The 14,746-nt window shown below is 41.0% G+C and overlaps 2 protein-coding genes across 4 annotated transcripts in view; both read right to left on the bottom strand.

The window, feature by feature from the left end:
• Positions 1 to 144: 144 nt before the first annotated feature.
• On the bottom strand, positions 145 to 4,352 carry efhc1 (EF-hand domain (C-terminal) containing 1). Its single transcript, XM_071479427.1, has 10 exons — positions 4,113 to 4,352; positions 3,326 to 3,547; positions 2,924 to 3,211; positions 2,637 to 2,786; positions 2,079 to 2,265; positions 1,626 to 1,852; positions 1,348 to 1,488; positions 910 to 1,123; positions 456 to 608; positions 145 to 322 (listed from the first exon to the last, which is right to left on the bottom strand). The coding sequence occupies exons 1-10, from the start codon at positions 4,176 to 4,178 to the stop codon at positions 294 to 296; spliced, it is 1,677 nt and encodes a 558-aa protein (XP_071335528.1). The 5' UTR covers positions 4,179 to 4,352; the 3' UTR covers positions 145 to 293.
• Positions 4,353 to 4,968: 616 nt separating this feature from the next.
• The window catches only part of LOC139622196 (protein eva-1 homolog A), a 219,650-nt gene continuing 209,872 nt past the window's right edge, over positions 4,969 to 14,746 (bottom strand). For all 3 annotated transcript variants that reach the window (XM_071479429.1, XM_071479428.1, XM_071479430.1), the window contains 3 exons: positions 11,780 to 11,914; positions 8,501 to 8,668; positions 4,969 to 7,011 (listed from right to left, as the gene is read on the bottom strand). In XM_071479429.1, coding sequence (XP_071335530.1) covers positions 6,632 to 7,011; positions 8,501 to 8,668; positions 11,780 to 11,914 — 683 coding nt within the window. In that variant the 3' untranslated portion in view covers positions 4,969 to 6,631. The remainder of the gene's footprint in view (positions 7,012 to 8,500; positions 8,669 to 11,779; positions 11,915 to 14,746) is intronic.

The following is a 14,746-nucleotide window of genomic DNA, read 5'->3' as shown; positions in this document are numbered from 1 at the left end:
TTTTTCTTTTAATTGTTTTGTTAATTACTTTATTAAATAATGCAATAATTCTGAAATACGAAGTGGACTTATCTGTTGGAACTGAGTTTTTTTTTTTGTTTTGTATTTTCATTGTATACACTTGACACATCTGTTAGTAACATACATTTTACACATATGCATAAGTTGTCACATTTCAATAGATAGTGTGTATATATTTATTGTGTTAAAAGGGAATGTGCAGGCTTTGATTCATACTCTTGTGGACAGATTTATCGAGAACAACACTTGGGGTAATCTATCCTTCCCTGGCATCATGAAGATGGCTCTGCTACTTCATCACCTGATAAAGAAAGAAAGAAACAAGTTTGGGCTTAAATTGCCGTATATTGTATTAGTACGAAAGATTTTTTTCTTTTTTTTAAAGTGACATCTACTGGACTAAAGAGAGAGATGTTTAGCTGACTGTATTTTACCATTTGGGTCACCTGGCTGGTTATTTACTGTCCCCACACCCAGCTTATGACGCAAAGAATCCAGTGTCTGAGAGGGGATCCAGCTCGAGTTGGCCTCCAGGTACGTAAGCACATAGCGGTCAGCATTGGTCAACACAAAGCGGTGGCTGAAAACTGAGGCAACAGACACAAGGGAGAGACATGTAAGGTGACATGAGTTGAGCTTTAGTGTTTTGGTATTTATTCCCTCACTGGAAAATAAAATTTTACTTGTAGGGTAAACAATTATAATTTTGGATACAGCTTAATGTATCAAGGAAAACATACCATATGGTACTATAGTAACATGAGCTACACATCACTGTTTTTTTTTTTTCTTGGATAAAAGATGCCATCGTATCTTGGTAAACATTCCTTTCTGGAAAAACCTAGACACAATAACACACTAATCAATTTAAGCCACAGAGAGCCTCACCCTCAATGCTGGCTCCAATAGCGAGGTCTGCAGGTGAGTAGAACTCAGGACTTTCCACTGTAGAACCTGGCTTGGGGACGCGTGTCTTCTCCAGGAACTTCCCACTGATGATACCAGAGTTACGAGTGGGCTTTTCAAAAATACTGATGGTGTCATTGGACAGGAAGTAGGACAGAATGAAATGTCGGTGTTCGTCCTCGGGATACCGGGAGTCCTAGAATATCAGTAACAAAGGACAGTTTAGGAAAGCAGAGAGACGGTATGTCTTGCTGTCAGTGGCTTCGAATTTTGTCTGGTTGATCAATAAAACCTGTTTCCATTATCATGTTTTGACTTCTGGGTTAAACCTTGGGTTACAATGTAGAATGACCAGGAGGGGTGAGTTCTAACTACATAGTCAAGGAAGCAGCACAAACATGTTGTTAGACGTTGTCTCACCAGTCTGGCACTGTATCGCAACACTTTGTGGTCGTTCTCCAGCAGCTTCAGCACATTCTTTCTGGGAGGCTTAGGAATCAGAGACAAGCAATTCTGGAGAGAATCTTCAAGTGAACCAAAGCCATTGTAGGGAAAAACATCCTGTAAGTATGAACAACATGGTCATATGAAGACAATGGATGAGAGAAAATAATTATTTACAATACCTGAAAAAAAGTGAAGTGAGTCTTCAGTTTTGTAAGAGGAAAAGATAGATGTAAAAGAGTTCAGTTTCTCACCTTCTTCCTCTTTTGAAGCATGTCAACCTTCTTTGGTACTTCAGTGGGTTTCATCTCCATGTCAGGGTGATTCTTCTGGAAATACTCCTTAGTGAAGCCATCACAGTCGTACAGCAAAAACCGACGGCCCAGCAGCTTCATTGTTTGACCCAACTGGAAGTCTTTGGGCGAGTAGTACTCATCCACTTCATGTTTTGAGACCTCCAGCACACAGCTAGGGAAGGTCTCTGGAAGAAAATAGGAAAGAGGACAATTATGTGGTGGCTAAATCAGAAAATGCCACCATTTGAGCTGATGATTTGATGTCTACACCTGCAATGACATGACTAGATTCAGAAAGGCACCTAATGAAAACATCTGTCTTTGCACTTCTTCACTGCACTGTATCAAATCACAATTAAAATTAAATAATAAAACATTTCTACATAAAAGTGACATGGCATTGCATCTTACGTGGTTTGAATGTCTTGGGCAGCTTCTGTCTCCGCATCAGGACAGGGAAGGGATCGCGTCCGCTGTTGGGTTCGTGGCTCTCTCTGATCTCCACCGTGTCATCCACCAGGTAATAGTGGATGGTAACTGGCTTGGTTTCCCCGTACAGAGAAGCAGAATCATCCCACAGGGCAAAGAAACGCAGCACCTGACCAAGAAGAAGGTAAGAGCCTGAAAGTAGAACTGGCATGAAACGTTTTTACCTCCAGTTGAGAGTTGCAGAGACACAAAATATGAAAATATTAAATAAAATGGTTTTAGTTAGGTGACCAAGTTGTCACTGATACATAATACCCACACTGCTTTTAGTGCTATTATGAGTGGTCTCTTAATCCATATTGACATTAAAACTGTAGTCTACATCTTGGCCAATACAAAAACTACGCATGCAGATCATTTTTGTTTTCGAAATAGGTTGGAGAGAAGAGGTTAGTGTACCTGCTTCTCTGTTGATAGCTGTCCAGATTAGGGATTGTAATGGTTACCCAGTGAGTTAGGAATGGAAGGAATTTCCTTTACCTTGCGGTCCATGGTGAGAAACTGGTGCATGCGGTCGAATTCAGAGGGTGTTTTGAAGTAAGGCTGAGGGATGTTGCGATCTTTGCTGTAAGGATCCACTGGCATTGGCTCAGGGTCGTTCAAAACCATGCCCTCACTCTCCAGGAATTCCTGTATACAGTGAAGGAGAAATAAACACAGAAAGAGAGTATATTTTCAACAACTGACAGGTACATGTCACCATTTTTGTGTCAGACACTACTGAAAAAATATTGAAGTCAAAGCAATGATACAGGTGAGTGCTTTACCTTTGTAAAAGCATCACACTGTGTGATGTGGTATTTGACCCCATACACCTCCAGGTCCATGCCAAGGTTGAGGTCTTTCCACTGGTAATGCTCTCCACGTTCATTCTTGGGCAGACGCTGCCGTTTGATCCGTTTTCCCTGCGGTATCCCAGAGTTCTCCACCTCGGGCTCATAGATGCACATGCTGTCATCCTCCAGGTAGTAGTAAATGACCACTGGGCGCACGCGGTACACCTCTTCAGGGGAATACAGGATGTCCTCCTCAAAGTACGCATAGAAACGCAGCACCTTCAAGAAAAGAGGTTCGTGCAGAACAAACAATGAAGGAATTAATTAGACAGTTGACTGGACAGAAGCAAAAACAATCACTTACTAGTCGTATAGATCCAGATGGTACTATACCTTCTTGTCAAGGGCCACATGAGCTGGAATGAAGTCTTCAGACAGGTTCTCGTCACAGGAGCCATAAGTGACGTCTGGCGTCTCAAAAGACAACTCACTGATCTCCTGCTGAATCAGCTGCTCTGACAAAAGAGGATCCTGTCCAATGCCAGCAGTGGGGCGATGGGGCAGAGCATAGCCATTCTGGTAGCCCAGTGTCTGGGGTCGATGGAAGGCTGACTTCTGCACAGGGAGATCATTGAAGAGCATATTAGTTAGATCTGGTAAATCACAATAGAAATATAAATACAAGATTTCTAGGTAGTTATAAACATAAAAAAAAAAAGCATCACACAAACCTATTGTCACAGCACAGACAATACAATACTGTACTACAGAAATTGCTTCATGAGCTATAACCTAGGTGTGGATTAGTAGTAACACCAGCATACTGAGTACAACACTGGTATAAATTATTTCTGAATCAGCCTCTCCTTCTGAATCTTCAATAGTTAATGTTACTACTTAACAGCATTTTTTTTTTATCTCGCAAATATTTTTTGAAAATCAATTACATCTTGATCAGGCCTGTACAGCACTGTCAGAAGTGCTGTACAGCTCAGTTATACAAACTAAAGGAGTACAGGACTGACATTTGCATTACAGCGAAATGCGAATGACTTAAGTTTGTCCAATGTTCGGCAGACGTAAAAGCCTTACGTTATGTTAACCTTAGTTTAAAATGATTTTAAATAAATGTTTTAAACGACCCTGGCTAGTTTTATGCTTAACTTAGCGACAATCTTACCGTCACATCCCGAAAAGTGTATCCTGGCAAAAATGGTAATCGATGGCTATTCCAGTGCAGAGACATTACCCGACTTGAGTTTCTTCCTCCCTATTTCCACAAGCTCCACAAGCTGTTTGACAGTGTCCTGTTATATTCTTGTAGTTTGTAGATTTAACCAGGTTTTGTTGCCGTGTAAAGCTACAGCCCCACCGTGGTTAAGTTTGTGGTATCCATGGAAACAGCGCGGCAGCAACAAAAAAAGTTCTAAAAAGTAAACAAATGTTTTTGGAAACTACAGCTAATGCAGCTCCAGAGTGAATTAATTAGAAATTAATAATGTTAATTTGTTTTTTTTTTTTTTTTAAATAATAAAAAGTAAAATATCTTACCTATCATCTTCGGTTCTCCAAAAAAAAAATCATTTACGTTAATTCAGTCAAGCCTTTAACTGCTACAATCAATCACAGACCATATGTCTTTAAATGATTTGCTATAAATATAAATTGCATGTAAACTTTTATCGGTGCAATTTATACAAACTGTATGTCCCTATGTTTACCACCAGGGGGCGAGCAACACCAATAAATCTCAATGGTAGAAATGCATACCGGCCCACAGGTCATAATAAACACACAAGCTTGTGGGTTGATGATTACCTCATTGCACTAAGTGTTTACTCTCCATACTTGCATTAATAAAATCATTATTAGATTAGAGCAGCTCTTTCTCCTGACTGCCACAACACACTGCAAGCACTGAACATAACTGGAAAATAGCACAGGCACTGTGCCCATTTGAAGTGGCATTTAAAATGCAAAACATTGTTTTAGAAAGACGTGAAAAAAAAAAAAAATTGTAAAAAAGAGTGGTCAGGTTATTTTTGAACACAGTTTATTCCAAGCACAGGAGTCATATTTTGGTCTCACTTTACCAGCTATTGGCACATTTTAATTCGATCAATCAAATTTAAGCACAAGAACTGTCTTTGTAAAAACTATATAGAGTGGCAGTCTTTATGTGGATGATCCTAATATGTACTCTCAATTAAACTCAGTCTGGAAAATACCAAGCTTTTTATGAAAACTAAAACTGTTTCTATGCTTGAATCCAGGGCAGCACAAACAGAACTGGATTGACAATAGCTTATATTGCAATGTGATTTAAGAGAAACAATTTTTTCATGTTCATGCGAACACACTTTGCAGCACTTGTTCCTTCTTCAGATGGTGATAACCTCAAGCATCTGTTTAGCACTGGTATCTTTGAAAGAAGGGCACGGTTGACACAAGACCTGAAATTTACAATTTTCTACGAGTGAGGACCAGAAAAAAAAAAAAATCCAAAAAATTCACTTGTACAAAATTGGCATAATCTCATTACGTACATTTACATATGGTGAGATAGCAAGTGCAACTTTTGACAGAGACATTCGGGTTTTACACATGCCCCACTTCAGCAAAGCAACAGCAAAAGTAAATGTAAAGTAAATTGGTATTTTCAATTAATAAATCTTTTGACCAGTTATTCAGTGATACACCAGCTGCACTCCTGAAAACAGTGACTTAATAGCTAGAAAAGGCACTGCACTGTGAATTAAACATACTGTATCAAAAATAAGGTTAAATCACAGAAACCTCTTTGAGGCTCTTTATATGATATATTTCTAATTCTTTTCTTTAAATGCTGACATAGCTGTTTAAATGGGCTGATCCCCTTCTTAGGAAGCAAATACATCAACCAAACACAGAAACACTAGGATTGCATCCCTGAGGTGCCAGACAACCTTCGCCAAGTATAAAAATAGCTCATAATAAACCATACTTGAGAACAAAATTACACGACGTCAATAAACTATTAAATATTATAAAATATATTTCATAAGGGTTGAGATGAATTCCCCCCAAAAATATCTTTTGGTTTCATAAAGTTCAAAAGGCAGCATGGTTATTGGCTGTGGAAAGATTGTCTTACATTGTCCCATTGTCCAGTACAATGCGTTCATCTTTATGCCGCCCCTCCTTGAAGTCCACACTTGAATACTGGAGGGTACTGAGCATAAAGCTACAAGTGTCAAAGTCTCTTGCAGCTGCCCGCGTTCTGTATAAAACAGACCCATCTGAGGCCTTGGTCCTTCAGTCACTTTATAGTCTCTGCAGGCCAGTGTGTGTCTAAAGAAGCTAACCCATAAATCCCCACTTCAAAAAGGCCTGCTGAGGTCATGGCTAAGGCAGTGTAGCCTTTCACCCCTCTCTTCCAGCAGAAGGAAGCAGCTAAGAGGCGTGCTTACCATGCAGTGAGCTTATTCTCTTACTAAATGGGGTATAGCTTATGATACCCAGAGGAATATGCCAACCACCAGAGCGGGAAGGCTTTCTTCCCAAGCCTGCAATACCTTCTACTGTTCTCATCAGTGTGAGTCAACAGTGCTTGCTTATAAAGCTTCATCAGGGCCTTGTGTCTTGCCCCTTCCAGCCCAAGTGCATCCTAAAACGTGTTCAAGTCAAGTAAGCTTTCAATAAAAAGCCTCTTAGCAGTGCTCAGTAATACCGATTGAGGCTCCGTGTCCCGGGGATGTCCGGTTGCCCGTTCATCCAGATCTCTCGGATGATTCGCTCCCTCTCCTCCAGCCTCTGGGCCCGTTCTAGCTCCTCAGCTGATGTGAACACATTCATGTTAAGCGTGCGCTCAAACCGCCGGTGTCTCCGCGCCGACAGGTCCGAGGTGGTGTCCCAGTCCGAGTCTGAGTCGCTGGAGTCGGAGGACGAGTCAGCGGGACGTGCTCGTTTCTTGGCTGGAGGCCTCTGGCGGGGCTGGCAGTCAGTGCGACAGGAGATCTGGACCACCAGGGCAAAGAGTGTGAGGAAGAGGCCCAAACACACACCGCAGACGAAGAAGAGCGCTGCCCTCTCTGGGTGGTCTGTTACAGGCGAAAAAATGATGGAGTAGAAGAAATTGAGCAAGGGAAATTCTACGCCTAGTTGATTTCATCAAACAGTTAATTGGATCTTTCTGACTGATGTTGGGGTCACTCTTATTTTCCTCTGACCTGTTCAGCCTGCTCTGTTAGAACACATTTCGCTTGATGGCTCACTCGGTGTGATGAATATTGGCTGCAGACTTACAGCTCATATGACTCACTTCCCTGGCTTGGTCTCTTGGTTTGGTTATAATGTCTCACAAATTCTGCCAACCCAGCTATGTTGTGTACTTCTCCTTCCCCTCGTCTACAAAAATGCATTTCTGCACGTCGTCAAGGTGGAGCTGCTTCTCCTCTTCTTCTCAGTATGATCTTTCTTTCACCAGTGTTGTGAATCAAAGACCTGAAAATCTTGGTGTGATTATACCAGGCCTGCTTTGCAACTATTGCTCCATCTGGCAGATTTTCACTCAGATCGAAGCCATTGACATGAATCAATCTAAGCAGCTCCTGGTCCAAACTCATGTCATTTTCAGGATTGATTACCTCTCAGAGTCCCTTGCTTGTTTCCATGCATGCACACGCTCTTATAGCTCATCCAGACTGTAGCAGTCCTGCCTGTCTTCAGCCTTCCTAAGCCCTCCCATGTTACAACCGTCCTACACACCCTGCAAAGGCTCCCACCTCAGTCAACTGCAGCACCCTCCGTGCCTTCACACTATTATCCTGTGTGGTCAAACTTAAAGGTCATAGTGTGCATCATTTGTACTGGTCTAATATTCCTCAATACAACATGAGCAAATAAATAAATAGATCATAAAATGTTATGGCAGCTTTAAAATGGTAGAAAACTTTTTAAAAGCCGGGCAAGATGAGTAAGTATTCTAGCCAAAGTACAGTGTTTGGTATATATGTTTATTTGACTGTATGTACTTTTTGCATTTCACTATGTATAAACTGCTTATTTGAGTCACAGAGTGGGAGGTAATAAAACAGGAAATATCCAAACATCCAAATTCCTCCAGCATCTGGAAACAGGTGACTGACAGTGTGTGCAGCATATGCGTGTGTCAGTGTGTGTTTGTGTGTGTGTGTGTGTGTGTGTGTGTGTGTGTAATCTTTCTCAGCATCTGCATTCCTCTGGCACACATTACCCACCTCTCAGTCCCAGGAAAAAGGAAACGGGGGATTTTACCCAAATGAAAGAGTACCACACACGTGTACCACACATGAAACCCTGCACTCAGACCCCAGTGTCACTGATTTCAACAGCCAAGAAGGAATCATGAGCTGTTATTGGTCCTGAGCACGAAGATCCAGCCCTATTTTTGACTAATAACAATGATAATTTAACACTGGATCCTTGTAGTGGAATTTCATCTTTTTCCAAAGGAGGTCAGAGGTTCCTGGTCTGTAACTTACCTGCCAGGGGCGGGTCTTTATTTGCTCATGTCATGTGTGCCACAAGATTAAATGAATGTTTCCCTACCTGATATATAGGTATAGGCTGCCAGCGCATTGCTGATGAGGGCCATGTTGGCGCTAGAGGAGTTAATGATGGGATTCATGCCTATGGGCCGCAGTGAATTTTCTCCTCCTCTTTCAGCTTCTGTAGACTTCTCCTCGTTGGGGTTTGTCTCCCTAATCTTCTTCTTATCTGCAAAAGACATCAGAGCAGGAAAGTTCAGTTAAATGTCACAAAGCAGACTACAGTCCAACAGGAAGGTGGGTAGTTAGTGAAGTGTTTGAATTCTTTCTTTAGACAAAGATGCTTTTGAAAGTTTTCATTTGTAGATAGAACATGAAAACAGCCTGAGATCAGAATCTGTTGCCCCACATGAATGAGTGTGTGCACGTACAGTCATATTGTGACGTTGCTGTTTTGGTCATTTACAGTAAAGCGAGAGTCTGTTGTCTCCGAGGTATTGTGACTACAGCATTCAGGCCGCTGAGTCAAACACAGTGGTTTTCGATTTTAGGAGATATGCTTCCGCAAAAAGATGTATCACACATAACGAAACACACATGTTCACAGAGTTGTGTGATTCAGAAGACAACACAGCACCCGCTTCTGTTCAGCTCATCGTGACTCAGGTCATTAGGAAACACAGAAACACATGGGAAATGTTTGCGCTTTGGCTACATCTCAAAAGCTCTCCCAAAAAAATCTCAGAAACTGATCTATTTATAGATGGGAACAGCTACTTCCTCCTCTGGATTTTCATCACAGCAGGACTCCTTTCAGTGTTTATGTGTCGGCTTGTGTTGTGTATGAGGGACCAAAAGAATTCAGATGAGAGATCAAAGAGGCACAGAGTGATTTCATTACTTAGATTCATACAGAATGCACATTTTCTGAGTGACAAAGGTGTTTAGGTGGGATAGTGTAACCACTGTAACTTTAGCTCCATGAATGAGCAGTGCCTCCCTGAGAAAAACAACCTTTAAGCCAGGACAGACAAAAATAAAGAGCTGCATTCAGTTCACTGACCCGAGGCTTCAGGATCTGTGTCATATTTCCATACTTGATTTTTTTTTGTCAGTGTAGGTAAGCATGCTTTGGTGAACTGTCACACACACCAATAACCTCTAATTGCAGAGTATCTAAGGTGTGTCAGTCCCTCTTTATCTGATAAATGCAGTTTAGAGTGGAATTGCTCACTGAGGAGGTAAATGTTTCCACCTGGACCCACTGCTGTGGTGACCACATCCACTGACATTCAGCCACAATCCCTCTTTCTAACACTTGTAAAAATAGCCTGACAAATCATCAATAGAAAACACTCACAGTGCTAGAAAATACAAAATAATGGAAATACAGTATCTGCTCTTCTTCTGACATAATAAATCCAGGTAAAATCATTCTCATAATCAAATTACTGATTCTTTATTTCAGATTATAATTATTCAGTGGTATTAAAACACAGTATTTCATGGTTTCAGCATCAAGAACAGAGGTGTGTTAAGAACATATGTAAGAGGAACTGGATACATCATGGCTGAAGGGACAAAATCCAGGACTTCACCGAAAGAGGATTCCAGGGAAAAGACAACATTGTAGTGGCCAAATAATCTCCGGGAAGTGCACTGCAGACACACCACAGTAATAAGCAGTAAGGACCAAAGATGGAGTCAATAAAAAAGTCCAAATTTTGTGATTTATAACTTTAACCTCTTTTAACAGGCGGGTCAGTTTCTTCAAAATGAGCTTGCTCTGCCACGTGGTTTTCAAGTTCAGAGTTTTATTTTAAATTGTAGACAAGAGGCCAAAGTTTTTATTAAAAAAACAAAAAAACAAAAAATGAGTCTGATTTTGGGGGGCAAATGATGCTAAAAAAATGATGCCATCATGAAAGCCATGGCATCTTGGGCTGACATATTTCACTCATTGTAAGCATAACATGGTGTTATTGAATTGTGGTAAAAAAGCACCAGAAATACACACACATATATATGAAATGTTGAGTGAAAAAAGAAGGTAAAAATCAAGAGTTAAAGGTAGTACGAACATATGGAAAAGGCAAAGGAAGGTGAGTTCAAATAAGGAAGACGATACTTTCACTTCCTTGCTGCGGCTGGTTAGCTTAGCTTAGCTTAAAGACTGGAAACAGGGAAACAGCAATCACAAAACTGACCTATCAACACCTGTGAAACTCACTAATTAACACATTATATCTTGTTTGTTGGATATCTACAAAAAACTTAAGTGTAAAAACAACAAGTTATAGTTTGGAGAGTTTTTTTTCTTGACTTCCTTGGGTCTCTGCTAATTGCTTGTCCCTCCACTTATTGGCTGTTAGCTTCATATTTAGTGCACAGGTAAGAGAGTCGCATCAACTTCTCTTCTCATCTTTCTTGGCAAGAAAGTAAATACTTCCCAAAAAGTCTTAAGCGTTCCTTTAAGAAATGCAGCATGTTAAGAAAATGGTGATCCAACAGTTTCCTACACTGAAGACAGTTTGGTCAAGCAGAAAGATCGAATCTGTTTCTTTATGATGATCACTTAACTGAACAAAGAGAAATGAGACAAATGAAACAAGGAGACCAGGATGTGTGTTTACAGTGGAACACACCTCACTCCGCCTTCATCTCTCTTCTTCATGTTTCATCCCCTATCGCTACATCTGAGATCGAAACAGGTTTTTCCAGATGATCTGCAGGTCTTTGCAACCGTTGAGGAAGCGAAGCCATTCATGCGTTTTTGAACTGTCAGCACTGCAGCACACATCTCCTGTCCGCTCCCTCTCTTAACTCCTCATTCATTCGTTTATCCTCCTAATCAGTACAGTGCCGCTGGCTGAGCAGAGTAATTAGTGTGCTGGACGCAGGCCACCATCCCTCATGAATAAAGCTTTGTTTAAGTTTCTTTCCTTGCTGCCATCTCCCCCTTTTTCACTCTTTCATTTCATTGTTCTTGCTCTGTCTTCTCCCTTCTTTCTCTCTGTGGGAGTTTGACATTATAACAGACTGATTTAGACTGTGGTCACATGCAAGTGCAATCATTGGTTCTTGGAAAGCAGTATATTTTTAAGACCTATGATCATGAATGGTCCAAACCAGTGGCTCTGCTTGGATACATATGGAAACAGTTGAACTCATGTGACATTAAATATACATACATTTATGCCCTGACTTGGAACCTGACCCTAGTCTTCCTCTTGATGCCTGGGAGGCCTTGTGACTGTTTATTGTTAACTGCTCTCCCTGGGAGGCTGTGAGTGTCTATCGATGTGAGTGAATAAGCTTATGTGTTTGTCGTTTTACTCACCTGGAACAGTGTCAGGGCTTTTGACTGAGCTCCCCTCTGGAGGACTGTCTCCCACTATGTTGGGGTCATGGGCGCTGGGTGGTGGGGAGAACACCGGTGGTCTGGGGCCCTGCTCCTGGAGCAACTTCTTTGGGACTTCAAAGAGATAAATAGCAAAAGAGGGGATTTTGGGAAAGAGGGAAGGAAAGAAAAGATTGAGAACCATTAGACGCCAAGAAGGTGATGTATAACATTCCTTTCCATTTCTGTTCTGCACAAGAGCCTGACCAATATATTGATTCAGCAATCTTATCTGCTGGTATTTAAAACCAAAAAATGGGTTGAAAGATACTAAAATGATTAAGAGTAACAATTCTCTGTGGATTCATCACTACAAGAGGCCTCTTTCACATACAAGTAGCCATGTGATCCATATATAATCTAGAGATATTGATTATAACTGCTGTAAGTAACTAAAACATTGTTGGTCACACCTCATAAATATCCAAATTAGAAGCACCCTCGCCAAAAATGTGTTTCTGTGTTGATGAAAATTGGCCAGGCTGTATTCTAGACAACTATTTTCATTATTACTTCATCTGCCATTTATCTAATTTCATTTAATAGATGAATAGTGACAAAAAATAGTGACAAATGCCAAAGTTGACAAAATCAAATAGCTTGTTCTGTCTGACCTGAACCCAAACAACAACCGGCAAATTTGAGAGGCTGGAACCAATGGATTTTTGATTGGAAAGTGACTTGAAAGTGTGATGATTGATTATCAACATTTTTTCCACATTACATTTCTATACTCTCATTAGAAGCCCGCATAAAGGTGACAGTCAACATTTCACAAGCATTGCATCAAACCTTTTTTACACAGACCTTTTTCCCTTTGACTCTCTCACTGATTAAATTGTACACTCAATTTTAATTGGTTCTCAGTGGCCTATTCTCCTGCCTTTAGGCAAACAGCTGTAACCAGAGTCTGGATTTTATAGCTGATTCTGTTGAGGGCGATTAGGAGTCATGTTAAAGGCTAAAACGAAAGCAAACATGCTTCAGCTTGGAGTATATTATGACAGAGGAGGACGGAGCTATGAAGGAGACAGATGTAGGCAGCATCACGGCCGTGATTCACACACTCCTCATGACCTTGCACTCTGATTCCCGAAAGTTAAGCGGCCCCCACCTCATCCCCCAACCTCACAGTGTCCTGTGAGTCAGGGAGTCTGCGATCTTTCCCCCAGACACAAACCCACAATGCAGTGGGCTATACATTCCTGCCCGCTCACATGTGGTTTTGGAGGCTGGGCCATGCTCCGGTCAATGTGTTTGTCTGCACTGTTGGTGATTTACAGCTCAACAGATGACTGTCTGTCCAGCTTGTATGTCTGTTTGTCTGCCATTCTTACATTTTCATTGCTCAGGACAAACAAACAGGCTGTGAGGAAAAATCTGCTGTCTGGTTTTGCTGACATCAGTAGCACTAATAGTGAAATTGTGACATGTGATTTGAGGTAAAAATGGAGCATTTGTTTAAAAGGCTGATGAATAAACACGCTGATCAAATTTCCAGAGACGGACTTTGGCAGTGGTCCAAGAGCCAATCAAAGTGCAGGAAGGAGCGGAGCAGACCTCACAAAGCTCCCCTCCACTGGAAACTAGTTAATGTCTTGGACACATTACAAGAATTTTCCAATTGTAAGCAATGATGAAAAGATTTAGCAGGAGAATTTAACTACTGACTGTTTGCAATCTGAAGTTTTATTTTCATGTCATTTTTGCCTTTACTAGATAGTTGACAGTAGAAACTGACAGGAAGTATTGGTAGAGCATCTTGTCCCTCTCCAAACTGGCAGTTTCATGATGTGTACACAACACTACCAGGATGTCACAACACTGTGCGGTGATACTTGCATAAACTACACATAAATATTGCTGTCCTTTAGAAGCACATACTGAAAGATGAGGAACTGATGGCTGCCATTTCTGACCTGCACCTGTGCTCCGTTACACTTTGCAGGATGCTTTTTTTGTGATATTTTGTGATACAAATGTAAACAAATAGCAGCTGTGAGTATTGCTGTAATTTGCATAAAAAAAAGGAAAAAAAAGAAAATAGAGATGCAGAACTGGTGGCAGGGACGTGAAGACGGAGAAAAGATTTCTTTGCAGAGAGCTGCTCATTCAACTGAGAGAGCTGAGTGTTAACAGTCTGGATAAAGTTAAAAAATTAGATTAGGCAAGTTTTACATCAGCACTTACACACTCTCTCAAAACTGACATTTCGCTAAATGCATGTTTCTTCAGCCAATAAAAACTTTACAGACTCAACATCTCAGCAAGAAGTTTCACTACTGAAACTTCCTGTTGGGGTTTGAGAATTTGACAAGTGCAGCACCATAGGATTCTGTTCTAATATTAGATTATAGAAGGACTGGCCCCTAAGTACAGCATGTTTGATTTAATTGTGACATTGCCAACTTGGATTTGAATCATTCACTCACTCAAGTCAGGATTACAGAACAATTGCAGCTGCAGTTACAGTATGTAATTCTCCTCTGGGCTGCTGAGACTGATTAGCTTGCAGAGGCGGACAATAGTACTCTCTAACGTTTTATCTGATACACAGCATATTGTCAGACAGAGCTTTATGGAGCGATGCACATGTAAGAGGAGAATTTCTGATGCTATCTCACCGTTGAGTCAATCAACAAAGCTGGTTTCAAAGAGCTCCACTGACTCTGTTTGCCATGAGTAAAAGGGCAGGAGGTTGATGCCAGACTAATAGAAGTAGTAAATGATCTCTGGTCTTTATTGCAATCTGCTTAGACGGGTTCACCTTTCTGCACTGGGGGAATTTACATTTAAATACTGTTCTGTAATTGCATCATCTCATGTGGCAAACCGCGCCAATCTGTCACCTAACTAGGTTAAAAAAACCAAAAAGTTGAAACCCCATTTTATCCAGGTCTGGTTTGC

The sequence above is a fragment of the Trachinotus anak genome, unplaced genomic scaffold, assembly GCF_046630095.1.
Source record: "Trachinotus anak isolate AG129_WGS33_773 ecotype Australia unplaced genomic scaffold, CSIRO_AGI_Tana_v1 ptg000005l, whole genome shotgun sequence".
Classification (NCBI taxonomy): domain Eukaryota; kingdom Metazoa; phylum Chordata; class Actinopteri; order Carangiformes; family Carangidae; genus Trachinotus; species Trachinotus anak.
This window is presented reverse-complemented; position numbering and strand designations above follow the sequence as displayed.

What these genes read in the sequence shown, in the direction of transcription:
- efhc1 (XM_071479427.1), bottom strand. Translation starts at nt 4,178, where the DNA reads ATGTCTCTGCACTGGAATAGCCATCGATTACCATTTTTGCCAGGATAC. An exon ending in AGTGTGATGCTTTTACAAAG is followed by an intron (nt 2,787 to 2,923) that starts GTAAAGCACTCA and finishes CACTGTATACAG; the next exon opens with GAATTCCTGGAGAGTGAGGG. An exon ending in TGCTTCAAAAGAGGAAGAAG is followed by an intron (nt 1,489 to 1,625) that starts GTGAGAAACTGA and finishes TCATACTTACAG; the next exon opens with GATGTTTTTCCCTACAATGG.